At 40.9% G+C, this 21,155-nt stretch overlaps 2 protein-coding genes across 2 annotated transcripts in view; both read left to right on the top strand.

Moving 5' to 3' along the window:
• LOC138608384 (fibrocystin-L-like) overlaps window positions 1-770 on the top strand; it is a 52,882-nt gene extending 52,112 nt beyond the window's left edge. Inside the window, exon 76 of the mRNA XM_069680962.1 lies at window positions 51-770. Coding sequence (XP_069537063.1) covers window positions 51-322 — 272 coding nt within the window. The 3' untranslated portion in view covers window positions 323-770. The remainder of the gene's footprint in view (window positions 1-50) is intronic.
• A 601-nt stretch (window positions 771-1,371) lies between these two features.
• On the top strand, window positions 1,372-2,849 carry gdf6b (growth differentiation factor 6b). The gene is made up of 2 exons (XM_069681809.1): window positions 1,372-1,747; window positions 1,957-2,849. Exons 1-2 carry the CDS (start codon window positions 1,402-1,404, stop codon window positions 2,847-2,849), a joined length of 1,239 nt encoding a protein of 412 aa, XP_069537910.1. The 5' UTR covers window positions 1,372-1,401.
• The last annotated feature ends 18,306 nt before the right edge of the window (window positions 2,850-21,155 follow it).

Here is a 21,155-nt window from a genome sequence, read left to right as displayed (position 1 = left end):
AGTTGGATTTTCATTTGACTCACCACAATAATGACCCCTTCTCCCTGCAGGTGACAACCTCACCATGGTGTTCACGCTGAAGGAATGGGGCGCACAGTCTCGCACCTTCAGTGTAAAAGAAACTCCAACCACAATGCCCCCAACCACCACGACCACCCCGTCCACAATGACCACCCCGTCCATCACGACCACCGGCGAACCAGAGACCACCGTTGACGATAGTGTCTTCAGCTCCAGCACCATGGTGACTGCCGGCAGTCTGTGTGGGATCAGTGTTATCTACGCTATCGCCTGCTGCACAATGGATACCCCCATATGTTAGATATCTCTGTGAAGCTAAGAGGGTTTTATGAAGGATAACATATATTCACTTTAACATGAGAGGGTCTGCTACAAACGTAATCCTTAATATATTAAGCACAGGGCTGGTTTTTCTTGTTGTTCTTCACTTTAAACAAAATGATTGGGAAAGGGTTTGTTTAGCCACACATGCAATAAAGAAGTTATAAACAAAACTCAAACCAATGTAAATCTATGAAGGCAAAACAAGCACCTTACCTCCTCTCTCTGTTTCTGAAAGTTCTCTGTTTGATTGTATGTAAATGTATGTGTGATATGATCACGCACCTGGTGAATGATACATGTAGACTACCTTAAAAACAGGTGCAATACTACTTACCTTTAATCTGTGACAAAATGAAGGAACACTAAATGAAAGAAAACTTTATTTTTCTCTTTTCAATAAATTCTATTTTTCAGTGATACAAATATTTATTGCATCCGTGTTTTTCTTTATGTATTCAATAGTCTTGTAATGCTGCGTGAAGGCCCTGTCCATGGTGCTGAAGGGAGCTGATTGGCTGAATGTTGTTTCCTGTTTATGCACCACTGCAACCTGTTGGGCGCGCCACAAGGGGGCGCGAGACTCCGTGGTAAATCCTGAATTTAAGCCGCACTGAGTTTCAGTTGCAGTGATTCTTAAAGTGCTGAGAGCAGAGAGAAACTTCTAAATTTAAGAAACGACAAAAAAAATTGGAGCTTTTGACTCTTTTTAGATTGGTTTTGAGTTTGAAACTAAATGTGTTTATGCACCGGAAGTTGACGAGCGTCTTTTCAGCTCACATCTGTCTCCCCAGGAGGGAGGAGACGGCCGACAGAGGAACAATTAGTTTTACAGCCTTAATTTGCGCCCTCCATTTAGCCTAAACGATAACAGTACAATGTGGGCGTGTTCTCGCCCCCTCTGTTTTAAACTTTGCACCGCCTGTCCCTCTCAGCTCTGCGCACTTTGCGGAGCCGCCACTTGGATGCAGAGTTCAGGTCCGGCTTTGCCCGTGGTCCCCCCCCTCCCCACCCGGCCACTGCTCAGGCTCCGGCTCTGATTCAGGACGAGACCAGAGGATGGATTTCCATCACTTCACTCTTCTCTGCGGGGCTCTTGTGTTTGTTTGGGAAATCCCCTGTTTGCAGACTCTTGCTATTTTCCCTCCAGCTGCGCCGAAAAGCAGCAAGGGGGCGCGGATTTTTGATGGACAGGAAGCGTCTAAATATTTTAAGGAGTTTTATGCGCCGCCGTCCATCGACAGAAATAACAAAGCAACATCTAAAGACTCGATTGAGCCCCATGACTACATGCTGTCTATTTACAAGACCTTCTCCACAGCGGAGAGACTGGGACTCAACGCCAGCTTTTTTCGCTCTTCAAAAGCTGCAAACACTATTGCAAGTTTTGTGGACATTGGACAAGGTATGTGGAGCTTTCCTGCATATGTGATTGTGTGTAAGATTGTGTGAGTGTGTGTGTGCACGCAGGTAGGTTTGACTGAGCACCCATGATTCATACTTTGTCTCCCAGATTAATTCCGTGCAGACAGAAGTCAGATTCCACATCTCTGTGGTATGCACATCATCTCCGTGAGAATGCATCTAACCCTCCTGTTTTAATGCTTTCCACAGATGACCTCCCACTCTCCCCTCTGAGGAGACAGCAGTATCTGTTCGACGTCTCAACCCTCTCCAAAAAAGCGGAGGTGCTGGGGGCCGAGCTCAGGATTTACACCAAAGTGTCTGGGAATTTCAGGATATCTGAAACAGAGCCCGTTGAGATCCAGCTCCTCTCCTGCCACGACCGGCAGCTGCTCGACTCCAAAACGTTGGACCTTCAGGATTCCCACAGGCCGAAGTGGGAGGTTTTGGACGTGTGGGAAATATTCAAAGAGCAGCGGCACCTGAGCCAGGGAAAGCACTTCTGCCTGGAGCTCAGGGCCATGCTGGACAACCCGGAGAGGGAGCTGGACCTGCACCTTCTGGGCCTGCACCGGCATGGCAGACCTCAGCAGAAGAAAGCCATCTTAGTGGTCTTTACTAGGTCTAAGAAGAGGCAGACCCTCTTCAGTGAGAGGAGAGAGGGGAGACCATTGCTGGGTCTGGAGAGGAAGGCCAAGGAGAGGGGCCCTGGTGCCAAAACCAGCCGGAGACGGAGGACGGCTGCGTCCAAAACCCGCCACGGGAAGAGACACGGTAAAAAGTCCAAATCCAGGTGCAGCAAGAAGCCGCTGCACGTCAACTTCAGAGATCTGGGCTGGGACGACTGGATCATCGCCCCGCTGGACTATGAGGCGTACCACTGCGAGGGGGTCTGTGACTTCCCCCTTCGCTCCCACCTGGAGCCCACCAACCACGCCATCATCCAGACTCTGATGAATTCAATGAACCCCAGCAACATGCCGCCCAGCTGCTGCGCCCCGTCCAAACTCAGCCCCATCAGCATCCTCTACATCGACTCAGGGAACAATGTGGTGTACAAACAGTACGAGGACATGGTGGTGGAGTCCTGTGGCTGTAGGTAGTGGATCTGCCAGGTGTAGTGCCTTACCTTGACCTTCTCCTTGTTCATCATAGCAGGAATTACAGCATTACAGAGTGTGTGGTGGTTCCACCTGAAATGTGGAAACTCGCTTGAGACTTTAAAACCTTACATATGCACCTCAAACATTAGTTTTATTGTCTTCCTGGCCACTTTACCACCACAGTGACTGCATATTTATGGATATATGAAAAGATAAGCGCGTTGAAAACCTGCATCTATTTTTCAAAAGCAACAACTTTAAAAAAAAACAACCCAATTTATCTTCAACATATCGACAATTATGCTTAATCGCTATTTTGCAGAAAGAGCTGCAGCAATCGATCTTTTACATTAATCGCAACTATTTTGAAATTCAGTTTGAGCAATTTTTTTGAGAAGATCCTTTATGACAGAAAACTTTCAACTGTGGACAAAACAAGACATTTAAGGACTTATTCGTGGTCTTTGGGAAACACTGATCAATACTTTCCAGCGTATTCGGACATTTTAAAAAACAAACCAGTGATTAATTGATCGAGAACAAATTCAACAGGTTAATAAACAATGGAAATAATCGTTAGTTGCTGCACTAGAGTGAGGTGAGAAGATAAATACCACACATGTTCCTACTTTACAGTAAATATGAAGTTGTAGCTGGAAGCTAGTTAGCTTATGTTAGCATAAAACAGGGACAGGAAACAGCTAGCAAAAAAACGAACAAAACTTATACTCCCCTTTTGGTCAAGGTTAAGCAAACCGGATATAATGTGTTAGGCAGTGAGATTTAGAGGTGCTGTTCGGGGAATTTTGTTACATTTAAACAGAGAAAGGCTAGCTGTTTCCCACCGTTTCTAGTCAATACGCTAAGCTAAGCTAACTGCCTCTCACCTATAGCTTTATATTTTACTATTCCTCTCAGCAAGAAAGTGACAAGGTGCCAAAAATGTTGAAGTATTCCCTTCAAAGAGACACATTAAAGATATGTAATATTTTACTAAATTACTATTTAATAAAGAAGAAATCTGTTTTTATTAATGGATTGATATAACAGTTGAGGCCATGTTTTGCTGATAGGATACAAGCCCTCTTCAAGACTTTGATGGATGGTTTTACAAAGACGTCCTGTAACAGAAATTAGAAATAACCCTGGTACAAAGTAAGGCAGAGACCACAACTGAAACCTTCCTGTCATAAAGCAGTCTGTATCTCCAACCATATATCTGCTCCTTGATGACTTTATATCCAAATTTATAACACGTTTTCAAAAACAGTCCACCAACCAACCGTTTTAAAATAGGTTATTTAGTTTTCCCAGCACTTGACATGGCCGCTATGACTCAGGGAACGTCCTCGAGTGCTGGAGAGACTGTGAAGATTAAACCACCATCTTTTTGTCCGCCATAACAGCGCAGTGTTTCTCACCATCTTTTTTTTCTATCATTGCTGAGGAGATCCGTTATTTTGTCTGTAATGCACTGATGTTCAAAGGTACCATGTGTAAATATTTGATACAGAAATAATAATTTATGCTCTTTGATGAATAAGTTATTTCATTTTTACTGTCCGCTTTGTTCTGTTACAACTTCCAGACGGCATGAGTCACACATCTGGATGTTCAGGTTCAAATAAACACATATGGGTAATGTTTTGGTAACGTAACGTGACAGCTACGCTCTGGTCAGAGACTGTGAATTACTGCACTATCATCAGTGTTATTGTTGTATACATTAATAGGAGATAATTATTCAACCGTTTTTTTAGGCTCTTTGTTGTCTGACATTTTATCCTCTTATATTATGTTTTATTTACTGGAATCTGAGAATAATATATTGTACCGACTGTCCGTGAGATGAAAGGAAAGTTCAGTGTCATGCCACAGTGTTTATATATACTATCAGGCCCTCTCTTTTCTCTCCAGCATCAAACAATGTGACGCATTTTTACTGCAGAAAATGATAATGTATTTTTACAGAGTAAATTAATCAGTTAAATTGTTTAACCAAATGAATCTATTCTTATAAACTGTGTGAACTGTAAGATATGTAGAGTGAATGGCAAATTAAAATGTCTTGAACTTAAAATGTGCTCTTGTTGAAGTGTTGAATTTACTGCAGTTCAAAACTCCTAATTCTACTGTTACTTATGCAGCTTTATCTCAGTTTGATCTTTAAGAGTATTTTGCTGCTTTGGTCCTGGAATGATCTTAATTGCAGACAAGTTATTTAAAAATGAAGTCAGGCATTTACAGCTCCTGTAAGTTTAATTGAGGGAGAATACTTGAAACAGTATATTTCAATGATCAATTAAGACCTCAAGTCTTTATTGTCCGGCTTAAAATGTATCTCTTAGCATTGCCAAACATTTTAACTCATGCAACAGTGAGACAGAAAAAAAGTACAAAAATAACATTAAAGCAGAAAAGAACTATAATTTATAAAGAAGAGAAGAAATTGTGAAATGGGAGTTAAATGTGAACTTTGAGACTACGACCATGTCTGTCTCCATTAAATATAAACCTACAGCTAGCAGGCATTTAGCTTAGCTTAGAACATAGACTGTAAACAAAGTACCAACTTGTCTGACTCTGTACTAAGGTTACAAAATGTACTAACCGGCAGCTCTGCAGTTCACTTATCGTTTTTGTTTATTTATTTAATTTGTGCAAAAATTGTAGGGATGTTAGAGTAATCAAAACAAAATAATCCAACACAGATTAAACAAACAAGATATAATATGTTAATAAGCACATTTTAGAGGTGGATTTTAAAAACCTTTGAAAAGACCCAGACTAACAGGTTTCCCCTTATTTCAGTCTTTAAGCTAAGCTAAGCTAAGCTAGGCAGCTGCTGGCAGTAGCTTCATAGTTATCGTACAGCCATTAGAGCGGCATCAATCTTTCCATCTGATCCTCAGGAAGTAGGTCACTGCATTTCCCAAAATAGTTTTAGTATTCCTCGAAAGATTAGCCATACCACATCATACACCGTTACACTATTTTTTAGGATACACTTGTTTAGTTACTAATTTTTATATGCCCTTTATTATAATGTTTCTTATCTTTACTTTGTAGCTACATCATTTATTGTTGGCTAAAATCAACATGTTGCAAGCTAACAAACTATGAGATGGTGTTTTTCTAGCAATAGCATTAGCAAGCAAGATAAGGATTAGCCAGCTAGCTGTAACTTAGCAATGTTAAAATAGCTAATAAACTCATTTGCTAACTGCAAGCTGAACAAATTAACAGCCAGATCATCTCATGGAGTCTGGCTGAATTACCAGACATTATTAAGTCACACAGTATTTTGCTACGTTTGCTAGCTTGAAATTTGTCTAGCAAGTAACTTCTTGTTAGCTAACAAAACTAAGCCAATGTCCTTCTATGGATGTTCTGCTGCTAACTGTAGTTTCCCCTCTAAATTGGTCATGTTTCTGTTAGACCAGAACAGTTTTAAAAGACTTTTTGTGCTTTGTGTGCCAGTTGTTGATGTTAGCTACTATCGCACACATTTGGGCTCTGGAGGAGCTAAACACAAGCAAGGCACTCAGGAGCACCCATGAACGTTGCATCATTTGTATTTTACTGGCATTTTAAGTTGTGTTAAAATCTGTGTCTTTACCAAACATGTAAAATGTCAGAAGATGGACTGCTACTTAATAATGCTACTAGCTACTGTTAGCCATTTCTTTATTAGCTGTTTGTGTTGACCTTTGGTTGTTAACGGTACAGCACAGCACAGTGAGCAGAACTACACCTGCTATTGATCATAAAATTGTATGGGAACTATAGACTGTTAAAGGGATGAGGAGGGTGAGTGACAGTTTGCAGGGTGAAAACAGGGTCAGCAGACAAGTGGAAAGAGCGCCATCTTCTCTGGGTGGGCTGTGTGTGTTGGAGGTCGGGGAGGGGGGAGTCCAATATGTGACAAACAAATTGGTGGGCAGATGTAGTGACAGACCCCCCCCCCCTTCAGTCTAGAGCCTCATTGGATCCTCTGCAGCTCAAACAAAGGCTGTGGAGGATCTCAACATCAGATTAAGCCTGCCTTTTCCTCACTGGGGTCAAAGGTCAAGTGGGCCATTGTCTTCAGAGGCTGTGGACATTAAACAACGTACACGTCCCCCCTTAGAAAAAAGGGCTGTAATCAAGCAGGGAGGGAGGAGGGGGGTGAGGGGAAGGAATGCGTGTGATGCTCTCCGAGGGCCTCGCTGTCACTCCTCAAACAACAAGGTGAGATATAAAAAAGGGGCGGCCGGTTTGAAGCAGCTGCTCTGAACAACCGGCGGAGGACAAAAGACTGGAATGTGCGGTCTCTATAGCGGCGCACGGAGGCGTTTCTGCACTGTGTCTCACTGTGGAAGATTTGCTGTGAGATGGTGAAAAATATTTGCAAGGGAAACAAAGCGGGGTGTAAATCCAGTGCAGGATTCAACAGTTGTTATCAGCGAGGAGGGGGACAACTGGGAGCTCGTGTTTTTCTGTCCTCTCGTTGCAGTGCTTTTAAATGTTTCACACATGTTCAGAAGTCAGGAGGAAGAGGAAGTTAAGACGGGATAAGGGGTGAGCAGCAGAGGGTCGCAATAAAAAGGACCAAAAACTTTCCCCTGAAGTATTTACCCAATTTAATCCAAACACTCGTCTGCCTTGTTTGCTTTAAGTCGAGGGGCAAAAGTGGTGTCTTCTCATCTTGACCTCTGTGTTTGCTCTGTTAAACGCAGCCTGTCAGAGTGGAAATCCTCCAGCTCAAAGGCCTCTGACTGACACACGAGGGAAGTGACTTGTTACTCCTGTTTGTTGAGTAAACTTTAGTGACTGATTCACAGGATTTTCAGGGTAAAAGACGTCTGTATTGTCTTGGTTTTAACTGTGCCGAATGTCTTTGAAAACTAGACCGCTTTGTGGACATTTAATAAATATAATGAACATTTGAACAGCATTAAAACAACTATACCTCAGTATAAAAATGTGCTAATTAGAAACAAGATAGAGACACAGAAATGTTGTTACTGGGATATTTCAGGTTGAAACAAATTAAAGGGCTAAAATATAAGCCCCTTTCACACATGCACTGCGCTCCTGAAAATTTCCCGACATTGTCCGGGTGGACCAAACGCAAATAGTGGAATTTTTCACCCTGACTTTATGCAGACTTTTTCCTTCCAGTTTCTTAGTGACATGTTCCGCAAGAAGTCAGGGTGAGCCGATGGGTGAACGCTGCAGGTAATACTCAGGAACATTCACCACATGCGCCTCAGAATGACGCAGTGTCATTTTTTCTACATCATTAATAACAACTCTGGAAAATTTCTGAGGGCAGACTGTCCTGAAGTTTTGTGGATGACACTCCTTCAGCACTGGATCCTACATTTCCCATAATGCAACTTACCAGTAGCATTCTTCACCAGTTGAACAAACACCAAACTCTCACTTGTGCCTTCAAAGGTGGTTGCCCTTAAAGTACTAATCTGGAAGATTTTCATGTAAATAAATGTCTGTTAAGTCACTATCTATCGCCGAATGAGGTAACAGAATGGTGATTGAGCCGATGGCCCACTGATGAAAGCCTTTGCATTTGCAGTATGACAGACTGGGCGTCTGTGGCGACTTTTGCGGAAAGAAATCACAAGCGGCGCCCAGTTAGTGACGCGTTTTCCATCAGCCAGCAGTGGTTGGTCTGCCAGAGAGGGTAGGCAGAGCTAAGCGGCTGCTTTTCCGGTCTCTGCAAGTGTTGTGAGTAAACAGTAATCTACTATGGCTGAACAAACAAAGAAAAGATGGTTGACTACAGATACAACTTCAACAATAAGTGAAAATCCAAAGAAAAAGAAACAAACTCGACGCTCCGGTGAAGGCAAACAGTCTGAAAAGGAAAGCGACCGACAGCCAGGAAAATCAAGAGTTACAACCGGAGCCAACCGTGGACGTCACACATGCAACACTGTCTGGATATCTGGGAAGTGTGCTCCCGAAATTACCATTTATCAGCACAGGTGCCGCCAAAGAGAACGAAGCTGTGATCTTCGAGATTATAACTTCAATGTGTTCATGAGGAGTCAAATTTACGATAATGTAATTTAAGTGATAAAGAGTTTCTCTTCACTCTTAAAGTAATATATCTCGGAATAACATTTATATACTCTATGGTCATTATGCCTTTCCTGCATTACTTTTACTGTCCTCCATGTTGCCTTGGCCTAGCAGTATTGTTCTCACGACCTAACCTCTTGAACATCAAGCATATCTTGTACAAGACTGCTGTAACCACGAGGTAACGAGCTAATAAGAGGAGGGAGTGCTGCTTTGATTTGGAATAAACTGACCTTCACGGGTAAAAATCAGTGGAGCTCCCTTTTTAATGAGGATTATACCTTAGGTGAAAATTAGAAAATGAATTTGAGAGAGAGGCAGGAGAAAAAGTGAGAGGAAGGGCGTCCAAAGGGGAGAAAACATAGTGTAGGGGCAGTGTGTGTGCGTGTGTGTGTGTGTGTGTGTCGGCCTCTTGTTCCTGCAGCAGAGGCCCATCAGTCAGACCTTTTTGGCAGCAGAACAAACCGGGCAGAGTTACTTTCTAGCGGGTGTTCCCCTCTTCTCCTCTCCGCAGCTTTTTACTGTCACACAGGGATCTAAATGATGAGGACACGCAGAACATGCAGATGTTTGCAATATCTCTAATATGAACCCTCTCGTGCGGACGCACCTGGCTCTGATTTGTCTGAGATAGAGCATGTAGCGTGTGCACTTGACATCAGTTTTTATGTGTGCAGAAAGATACTTAAAGGAAAGAGAGAGAAGGGGGGCGAGGGGGGAGGGGGGTGTAAGTAAAAACAGAGCAACTGTCGCTCACATGCCCGACACAGAATGATAATCAGGCCCCGGCTGCTTTTGTACATGAGCAGCTTTGGTTTTGGGTGACAGCGCTGGTAGTGTTGTTTTACAGTCAGTCTGCAGTTGGAAATAAAAACCAGACGAGGTGGGCTCCACAGCCAGAATCAGTCCCCCCGGTAATTAAAAGTGCCTGCCGAGAGCTCTTTACTACACGCAGCCAGATCACTGATCATCACCGGCCGATCACATCAAAAGGAAATGACACAGGACACAGGGCGAGCCATTAGTGAGTCGATTTCCCCCAAAAGATCACAGGCAGTCAGTGGGCGGCTGATTACCAGCAGATTGTCTGCTCTTTCTCCACCTCGAAGAGAGAGACGCTTAAATATGAATTTATACTTAAAATCTTCCTCAAGTGGTCAAAACTTATAGGCAGACTATTTTAATGCCACAGTGATCTGCTCTGATGCATAACCAAGTCTCACACTGTTCCCATATTTTCTTTTTTTTGTCTTTTTGAGTCAATTTGAGTTAAACTTTAGAACTCAAATAACTTTATGGTGTTCAGGAAATTGAATAAAAAGATATTTTTGATAAGTAGAGAGGAGGACATGTTGTAGAAGCTGGTAATGAGGGTGTATATTTGTCCATAAAACTCAGGTACGTTATCAGCAAAAATAAATTAGGCATTAGGTTTACCAAACACTCACATGTGTGTGCAGTAAAAATTAATCTAGAGCTAAGAGACAGTTAGCTTAGCTTAGCATAACAAATGAAAACAGAGGGGAGACAGCAAGAGCTGGCAATATCCAAGAGTTTCAAAATCCAGCTTCAGTGCTAACGTCGCTAAAGTTTAGTCGTGAACGTAAGTCAAATTTTTGTCAGTGATTTTGGATTTTAACATAAAGTGTGAATATTGTGGCAATACGTTTGAATTTAGTAAAATAAAAAGGTATAACACAGAATTGGCAAATGATTAATACTGTTTCTTAACAGACAAACCTGACCAGGTTATATTTAATTTCATCTGCTGTTCAACAAAAAGTTTTCATAACAGTATCCTGACTTCACTTTCAAATATAACAGTCAGTGTGATAATCCAACAACATGTATTCCTCTCGTCTCAAATATTGTCTAAAAAATCTGAATTTCATTTTTTTCTTTATAACTCAAAAAAGGGTCAAATGAACATGATTGTTTTTTAAAAGTGCCAGACTAACTGTCCTAATGAGTTAGAATATGTTAAGACAGAATTGTTTGATAAATTCTACTTTGTCAAATCAGAGGACAAAAACTGTGCATCCAATGGGAAGCCGATATGATGGTTAACACAATTTTTGTTTCTCATGCTTATGTTGAAGCAATTACTCAACAGTTACACTTTAACTCAAATATCAAAAGTTAAAGTACTTATAGTGAGATATAATAATAACCATAACCCACATTGTGATTTCAGAAAGAAAGGAGAGAAATGAGGACATAAAGAAAATGTTTTTGTCTTTGTTCTAGTTTTTTATTCTATTTTTTATTCTATTTTGTATTATGCTGCTACTGTGAAGTTGGGCTGAGTTCTGACTGAGTACCAACAATTTCATGGCTGGTAATGATGTTACATTGGAGTACATGATAATAAAGAATCTTGAATCTTGAGAAGTTTGTTACAAATTAACCCGACTTTACGTCTGTGTCAAACTAAAACTGTTTCACAGAGTATCTGAAAAGTCGACCTTCCTGAGATGAAAGATTTTAACGAGGGAAACTGTGCTTTATGAGCCGCTTTTATGCACAATATAAAATATGAATCTGTAAAGGAAGTGCAGCCGTCAGATCAGTTAAAAGTACAGTAATTCATGAATGTCCACACAGAGGTCATGTGGCATCAAATAAACCATGTGCAAGAGAACTGAGCAGAGCTGGAAGTCCGTGTTGTAAAGACAGAGAGAGAGAGAGACAAAGATCGGTCAGAGGAGTTGTTTCCCTGCAGTGTTTTTCAGATTTATAGTGCAAGAAAGGGCGGTCAAAGTGATTTTAAATCTGTTATTTTAAGATATAAAAGTAGCATAATAATGTTGCTTTAAGCTCCTTTATTTCCCTTAAAATAGTGTTGAATCTTGTGTGGTAAAAGAATCCTAAATTATATATTCGTCTCACTTGTTTACAAGCTCAGTCAGTGAGTTTCAGATCAAATTTGAGTCGGTTTTAAACAATTCTTCTTAAGTGTAAAAATCAGACATTCAGAAAACACCTTGTAAAATGAGTTGCAGGTGCAACCAGCAGGACAACACCACTTTCAGACCTCGACACAATCGGCCTCCTTACTGTAATTTATTCCCCTTAAAGAAATGTGGGGGCGTTCGGGCAGACAGGGTGGGGGAGGGGTCGGTGGGGGGGGAGTCCGAGTCTTTGGGTCAATAAAAATCAAAAAAGCAGTTATTGACTTTGAAGCCCTTTGCCGTTTGAGGGAAACCCAAAACCGGGCCGATTGTGTCGAGCGGCTGTGGTTGAGTCCGGAGAGGAAATGCAGGGTGACACTAACAGGCCGAAGGAGGAAGTGTTGATGGACTGAATTAAACAAGCAGAGGAGGGGAGAGAGGGGGTGGTGGGTGGGTTTGTGGGGGCATGACACTAATGTTTTCCATTGACAGGACGGAAAAGCCCCGCTGCTATGCCACACACACACACACACACACACACACACACACACACACGCACGGTCATAAATTCATGCATTTATTCACAGGGAGCCGGCAGCAGGGCCACTTTCCCATGCACACAAACATTCACAAACATTTGGTTTAAACTGAAGCTTGATGTTTGATTGAAGCCTGAAAGATCCATCAACTCAACATTCATCTACAAAACCTCCCACAACAGTTTGATTAAAGTCTAAAAAAAAAAAAGAAACGACCGCAGTGAAAGAAATCAATAAAGATTGGAACATGTTTCAGGCTACTGTGACGCAGAGGTGCACAAGCTGTCTGTTTCCAATTACAGCCTTTTAAGCAGTTTGAGGAAATGTGTGGTAACTTCAAGAGGAAATATTTTACATGTCATGGATGTGAGAGAGGAGCATTGTGCTCCCAATAAGCTGCTGGATCTGGGTTTTATCCAACACGATATGAAAGCGAAAAAGAAGTGGATGTGGACAGAAGAAATACATTTTCACTTTAACAGTTTTTGTTTTTGTATTTAACAGAAGAGCGTTTAAACAATCTAAAACTGCATTGCTGTGTGGTCAAAGGTCATATCCTCAAATGTAAATAAATAAAAACTGATACTTATAATACGCTGATTTACTACATTCATTTACTGATTAATGATTCACTTTATATGGTAAATGGTAAATGACAGAAGTTTGACAGAATATAAATTATACTGACATAGAGGAGAAAAGTATTTTTATCCCCATCAAACTCTCTTCTTTTTACTTTACTATATTAAGAGGCATTAAAATGTAACTCTTATTTTTAATGTCCTGTTTTTTTCCCATGTAAATCTTTTCTTCTTTGTATCATACTTATTATGGTATTAAATATTTTATTATTGCCTTTAAATGTATTATTCCTTTCACAACGTTTAAGTTTATTCAGACAGATTCTAACCGAGCTGGTAGGTACTCTGGGTGAACACTTGTAGTTTTAAAATGTGTTATATAAATAAGGTGATTTGACGTGACTAATAGAGAGTTTTTTTGATCCATGAAAAAAAATACACACGAACAATCTAAAACAGCTGGGCCCTTAAATATGGATTTAAAAAGATACTTTTTTTTAACTATTCCATTTTTTAAATCATATTTTGCACCTTTTTTAATATTCATATTCAGATCCAGCAATCTTTTATTTCCATAATATAATGAGAAAAACACTTCACATTCACAACCACTTTTCTGTCATTGGCTATAAACACTGTAAGTATAAATGTGATGTGCAACTTATGCAACTTATACACTTATGCAAGTGTATAAATACTTGCATAAGTTGGCTGTTTTTAGTCTATAACAAACAAAAACACCAAACATTCTCTAGATTCAGCCTCTTAAATTAAAATATATATATATATATCACCTTGATACAATCAACAGAGTAATAAACCAAAATAATTAGTTGCTGCACTACACTTTAGTTGGACTTGAACACACATATTCTGACTCAATATGCTTTAAATTCACTTTATCAAACTATATTGTATAAACTATTAATGGAGAAACTTCAACCCATGTCCATCTGAAAATATTTCACACAGTAAATTATTGACTTATTGCTTGATGTATAGTTACAGAGGCAGTGCATAATAATAAACATTGCAGAGGCTATTTGTCATCTGCAGCCTTTTGACAGATGTCATAATGTCAAACCCCTTAAAAAGAGCATGTAAGAATGTAACACACTGCATTCAGTACTTTGAAAATGCTTTTGTTTAATGACTGTTTATTTCCTCCATGTGATTTATAAAACTTAACGAGGCTCTACTGTCCTCCTCCTCTACTGTATTCGACCCGATTCTGATTTTCCTAAATGTTCATTAATTTAATAATTCTTCGTCCCCTCAGCTTTTATCAGTGTGAGCGCGCTGATGAAAGCATGTTCTGATCTGTAAGCCACCTTTCATATCTGGATTTGGGAGGCACATGGCATGGGAGAGGTCAGCGTTCATGGGCATTAACAACAAGTCAGACGGACCTCCCACCATGAGGGCATTCGTCTAATGAAGCTGGTCCTCCGCTCTGCAGGCCGCGATAAGGCTGTCAATCAGAGGCACATTTCTGGACGTCTGCAGGGAAGCAGCAGAAGAAGAATATCTGAGACGGAGAAGCTAAACCGCTAACAGAGAGATTTAAGAATATTTGATCAAATCTTGTATCTATTCCTTGTTTTAATTAAACACACAATCACTTGTTGTCAAACCTCTGTTAATCCCTCCAGTGGGCTTGTATTACAGCTGCCAGTTAAAACTTGACCAGAGTGGATTTTTAAAAGTGGCCCAAAGTCACACGCTGAGAATCAGCTGCCAAAAATGCAACGTGTCGAGGTTTGGAAATATTCTCATTTCTTCTGGGGGATTATGAAATTAGTTTAAAAGTCCAATGTGGTTTTCATTTTGGGTGTATTTCCAAACATAACCGAGAAGTTCTGTTCATAAATGTTATATTTTTGGTGTTTTACATTTGATCAAACTTCCAAATATAGATTTGTTTTCACACTGTAATGCTGCAGTTCAGTTTAAGTTAGCACCTGCAGTGTGCGTCATCAAGAACTAAAGTATTTCACTTTTTTGTTCAGAAGAAACAAAGTTTTTTGCAGGAGAATAATTTGAAGATAAATAAAACGGTTGGTGTCTTCGGTGTGACTGAGGACCAACTTCACATGTTCAGGTCCGGCGGTGTTTTATTTTCACAAGTTAATAATTAATAAAAACTTAGCGCCTTTCAAGGGACCCAAGGTAAGAGAGAGTATATAAGAGTAAATAATGAACAGACAACAGAACAAAACAAGCAAAAATTGCCACTGTTTAGCAAAAATATTCTGTTGCTGCCCGATGAAATAAAGATTTTTAACGTCTCCCAAGTTGTGCAACTTTTTTCCGGAGTAGCAGTACAAACTGATTTGGCCAAAGTGTAGCATGTTGTATGCAAACAAAAGCTAAATGTGCAGTATGACAAAAACACCCGGGTGTCGTACTGATTCCGAGACAATCTCCAGTATGCATCGGACCAGTCTACCTCGCTTACTGTATCCCACCATACAAAGCGGCAGTTGAAATGACGGACAGCAGCAGCATTCCAGCAGAAGGGGGCGCTATAGCTAAAGAAGCAGCAGTTATTGTTTACTTCCGCCTGACGTAGCATACTGCAAAATTAATTTGAAAAGCTCCTCCATACTGCAAACTACCAACGAACACAGCATGCAGTATATAGTACGTAGTATATAATATGCAGTATATAGCATGTAGTATGTAGTATATAGTACAGCAGTTCGAACACAGCCAGACTGCAGGGGTGGAAAAGACCCACCCAGCACCAACAAACTACCTGAGAGAAAAGTAGAAACGGTCAGCAAAGCACACAGAAAGGAAAAACAGTCAGAGAACCTCTCACTACCTCTGATGGTGAGCTAGTGAGTCAGCACAGAGCACTGGAACCCAGGGATATATGTAGGCTTCCCACACCTGGTGGTAATCAGGGGCAATTAGACACACACACACACACACACCTGACCCTGCACTGAGCTGATTGCCTCACCACACTCGGTGAGTGGCAAGTGTGAGCAGTCACAGTCACATCATAGTAGTTATGGATTTTTCACCAGTGATTTATTCACTGAATTAGCCTCTATACTAAACTAGTAAAAGTAAATTTGGATATGATCAGGGATTCGTATCAAGGTTTTTGATGTTGTTTATTTTTCACTGTGGAATCATAAAGTTAGTCTGAGTCTAAAAAATCAAACTGTGGTAAAATAAGAAAAGTCAATATAACCATTATTTTATACTTATGTTTATTTCTTATCTACTTCCAATTTTTTGATGGAAAGCGAACCAAACTTTCTGTCAAACCTTCAAAATAAAACTCACATCTGACAGAATTTCATGTGTAAATTATGTTGCTTTTTAACAGTCCTGATGAGACTTTTTCACAATGGATTGTCTTGTGAATTACAACAATAACTTGAAAAACGTGAATCAGGCTTTAAGAACGCAAAGTTGTTTTCCTGATAAAGTTTGTGCGGCCCGCTGATCATCATCACCCCCCCGACTGGATCGGAGCGATCTGCTGCCTGTGACCTCGGCTCCCCTCCTTCACCTTTAGGTGTTGATTGCTTTTAGAGCCCTAAGTCTAGATTGAGGGCTTTTCCCATGGAGATTAGACGATCTGGCTTAAAGCTGTTTCAACAGGTCGCTTGTGAGGGGTCAAAGGTCAATTACATAGTAGTGCCTAATGGTAGCAAATAACGTCAATCACCTTAAACGGACCAGCGGCGAGACTTGTGCCTGACTTTGGGCTGGAATGTGGAGAATCCAGAGGTTAAGCTGGTGGCATGGAGCGGCTGACACACACACACACACACACACACACACACACACACACACACACACACACATACACACACAGTCTCTCGAAGCTAAGCTGGCTGAGCTCACTCACCATCACCTACTATGCCAGGCTATCAATCTTGCAGTGACCTCATTCAATCTAAAAAACAACACACACCTTATAACTGAGGACGTCATGTGATCAAGAACAAACTGATTAACGTTGTATCTCCTCTTTGTTTCAGCTAAGAGAAGATTTCGTCCCCTGCTTGAAGAGCTTGAAGTCCTGTGAATGAGAACTTTGTTGGCAACAAATGTTCGCCATACCACAAATTGATTTGGTTATTAATGACCTTGCCCGGGGTGCCCAAACAGAGCCGACTCACACCCACAGCGTCCTGCCTGAGCCAAATGTAGCTTTACCCTGTGCATACGTTAATGTTACAGTTTAACTCTCACTGACAGAGTTATCCAGTCGTGATGTGTTTGTTTGGTTTTGAGGGAGCTAACAGCTGAGGAATTATAGCTGGGGTTCAATTCAATATATTTTACATTTTCTATTATTTTGACGATAGGAGACTGAGCACATATATCAACAGTTAACAGCAAATTAGCCATATTTAGCTTGGGTGAGAATAGAAATCTCATAAATGTTATAAATCCCATCTTAAAGTTATAATCTCAAAGTTCTCAGTTTCGTTCTCTTTGGCGGCACCTATGGCGATAAATGGTAATTGCAGGAGCACGCTTCCCAGATATCCAGACAGTGTTGCATGTGTGACGTCCACGGTTGGCTCCGGTTGTAACTCTTGATTTTCCTCGCTGACGGTCGCTTTCCTTTTCAGACTGTTTGCTTCATCTGAGCGTCGAGTTTGTTTCTTTTTCTTTGGATTTTCACTTATTTTTGAAGTTGTATCTGTAGTCATCCATCTTTTCTTTGTTTGTTCAGCCATAGTAGATTACTGTTTACTCACAACACTTGCAGAGACTGGAGAAGCAGCCGCTTAGCACCGCCTACCCTCTCTGGCAGACCAACCCCTGCTGGCTGATGGAAAACGCGTCACTGTTTTTTTTTCCACGAAAGTCGACACAGACACCCAGTCTGTAATACTGCAAATGCAAAGGCTTTCATCAGTGGGCCATAGGCTCAATCACCATAGTGTTACCTCATTCAGTGATAGACAGAGACTTTATCCAAATGAAAATCTTGGAGATCATACCTGAAAGACAGAATCAGTCACTTGTCAGTTAATCCATAATTTACATGATTGACCACTGGACAGGAGGTTTATCTTGTGAAAAGAGTAAATGTCAGGTTTAGGTACACAACCTTTTGGTTACGTTAAGAAACATATCATGGTTTGTGAAATAATACTTATGTTACTTACAGTATGTCAGTCAAGTCTTTTGGTTACACTCGGGACTCGGGAACTTTGACCAATCCACAGTTGGATTACCAACTGGGTTTGCTGGACAACTTTCTTCGGGCTCCAAAATGTCCAGATAAACGACATGTCGATTGTGCTTTCTAACTGCATATTTTATACCAATTTAAGGGCAGAATCCATTAACATGGGTCCTACTTATAAGACAGGGGACCCCTTGCTAATTTTGTTATGTAATCTGCCTAAACCTAAATCATGGCTACAGCCCTGGTTCAGAGAGTTCTTAAATTGTACATAAAGTTTATTTTTCTGTCATAACTCTCTAATTTTTCCCATCCAACTGAAACCTGTTGTTGTCTAAACCTTCAAAAATAGTTACAGGATTACTTTGATAGACATAAACAATAATCAGATGAATCACTCATGTGGAACACTGCTGCAGACATGTACAGTATACCACCCTGCAGTGTAGCCGGTGCACAGTGTCCCACACACAGTGTTTGTCCGTGCAGGGTTTTGTTTCCATGCCTCCCTCGGCCTGAAAACTCTTCCGCAGGGAACAGCACACTGCAATCAGGCCTGGTTTATGGCAGCCAATCTGCCTTTCACCGGAGACCAAGATTGATGACGCCTGTCCTGAGCGACTGGCACTCAGAGCGAGAAGCCGCTGTCCGACATGCACCGCACACTCATAAACCTCAGTCCATCTGCTTGGACGCAAACAAGGAAATGTGTGCGTAAATTCTTACGTGTTTGAGAAATTCAAATGTTGGACAAGTGAAGAAGAAAAAACAGTCTGAATCTTCAGGATCAAACAGCCGGAAACGTCTACACACCCTGGTATCCTTCAGTCATGTTGCCCTTTTGACCCGCTGACCAGACTCCTTACATTAACTAGACACAATGTATTCTCCCATGAATGCAGCGTTAACCACCACAGGCTCCCATTGACACTCAAACGGAAGTATTTTTACGGCCTCCAAGCACCACTGAACAAGTTTAAAGCAGCTTAATTGCAGCGTTGACCTGATTGGCAGCTACATGAATGTGTCTTGGTGGGGAAGAGGCCACAGACTGTTAACTGCAGCGAGGTGCTAAGAAGAAAAAGGGTTAATGAGCTAAACGCTGCGCTGCCAGGACAGCTTTCAAGTTGGGATTCATTTCTTTATACAGACTAATAAAGGTGTCTTGTGAGAAAGGTACGGTGGCCCAGAAGTGCAAAACACATCAAAATTGAATGAAACACCAAAACTGAAAACAAAAAAATATTTTCTAAGGCACTAAAAGTTCACATAATTTGTGTCATTTCTGGTTAACCCAAACTAGTACTCATGGTTAGACGACCACTCAGAAAAAAGTGGGTGTTTTTGTTTCGTTTTTTTTTATATTATTGTTGGATTTTTTTCATCCACACTAAATCAAAATAAAACAAATATGGTTATAAACTGTTAGAATCTACCCTAGCTCTTTTGCTCATGTCACTATCTGTTTCTAATTTTTAATGACATAATTGTGCAGGTAATTGCAGGTGTTTCCAGAGCGAGCAGAGACCTGAAAGAACATCACACACAAGTAAGTTGAAGAGCTGCTGTGTGCCGCACAACTTACATAACATACTTCATATCCTATATACGTGTAACTTGAACACAAGAATGATGTTGGCGTTGAGAGGAGACTTGGACGACTTGATTGTTATCTGCATTCATAAACAGATATATTTAATAGAGATTAGTGGATAAGTAAATACATGCAACACTACTTGGACTACAAATCGACACCATATAGCTAAGATTAGAGATTATACCTAGTATATTTATACTGGCGAAGTGTCCAGGGGTTTCATAATGTAATACTTCCCCATGAACAGTGTGCACTACACCTACTATTGTTTTCAAAGCAAAATTTCTGACATACTGAAAATCTCACGTATTGCTTTAACATACTGAATAGCATCTGATGAACCAATCACTGATAGGTGATGGAAAATGTCTTACTGTGTGCCACTTGTTGTTTTTCCCTGTAATGGCGCCCCCTACATTCAGTTATCTATGCTGCATATACAAGGTCTTAAATCAGTGGGCTCAGTTAACCTTCTTTTTTAGCAATATTAAAATAAATATCTTTTAGAATTACTTACCATTATGAGTACTTAAGTTAAGTAACTACTGTGTTAATTTTGTGTTCTCTATTAAATTGTGAAATTTCTAACATTATTTAGCCGGAGACTTTAAATAACTCCACTGGTTCTTTTGTCTTTCCCTTCACTGTATATTGTTACATGTCTTTTGTGTATTGTAAATTTTAGCAAAAATAAAAAATTACATTTTAATTAAAATGACTTATAATCAGTGTTGTTGTGTTTTGCACCTTAGGGCCACCATACAAACTGAAGATTCTGCGTGATAATCACCTTTGTTGGTTCCAATAACGCCTATCCAACAAGTGTTTTCCTCCGGCATTTTGAAAACCCACACTGCAAACTTTACAAAACCAAACCATGAGAGTCAAATGTTTGTCTGGTACAGTAGTAACAGGAAATGAGGTAATGAGGGCCTCTCTGGGAGCGCACAGCATGGAGAGCGACGCTCTGACCCGTAGCAACCCAGACAGGTCCACTGAACTTTAAAGGTGAATTGGATCAGGGCCCCTGCCCAGCCGCTCAGCCAAAAACCTCCTGATGAGGGCTTAGTGGCGGCAGTGAAAGCTACCTAATGAGTGAAGAGTAATCAACACTATTACCGGGCCCTCGCAAGTACACCTAAGCTCCAGCCCAGCAGGTTGTAATGTCGTTTACAGCCGAACTACAGGCTGATTCACTGTGAGGGTGACTAATCAGGGGAGGGGAGTATTAGTGAATTTAATGGCTTTAGTATAAATCTTTTCCATTGTGAGGCCGAAGGGAAAAAAGGCTCTGATTAATAAGCTGAGGTGGATTTTTGCCCGGGTCTCTAACCATCTGGGGCTCTACCTAAACTGATGACCTCACTGCATTTCACTGGCTGCAGTCCATCCTGCAACATGTCCCTGTGCCAATACAAAGGCCGAGGCAAGAGCAAACCCCACG

Source organism: Semicossyphus pulcher, unplaced genomic scaffold (assembly GCF_022749685.1).
Source record: "Semicossyphus pulcher isolate SPU_LCO1_2020_fin unplaced genomic scaffold, fSemPul1.0.p SCAF_5, whole genome shotgun sequence".
Lineage (NCBI taxonomy): Eukaryota > Metazoa > Chordata > Actinopteri > Labriformes > Labridae > Semicossyphus > Semicossyphus pulcher.
This window is presented reverse-complemented; position numbering and strand designations above follow the sequence as displayed.

Bases quoted from the DNA above. Each gene is read 5' to 3' on its own strand.
- gdf6b (XM_069681809.1), top strand. From the start codon at position 1,402: ATGGATTTCCATCACTTCACTCTTCTCTGCGGGGCTCTTGTGTTTGTT. The intron at 1,748-1,956 runs GTATGTGGAGCT...TGCTTTCCACAG, and splicing joins TTTTGTGGACATTGGACAAG to ATGACCTCCCACTCTCCCCT.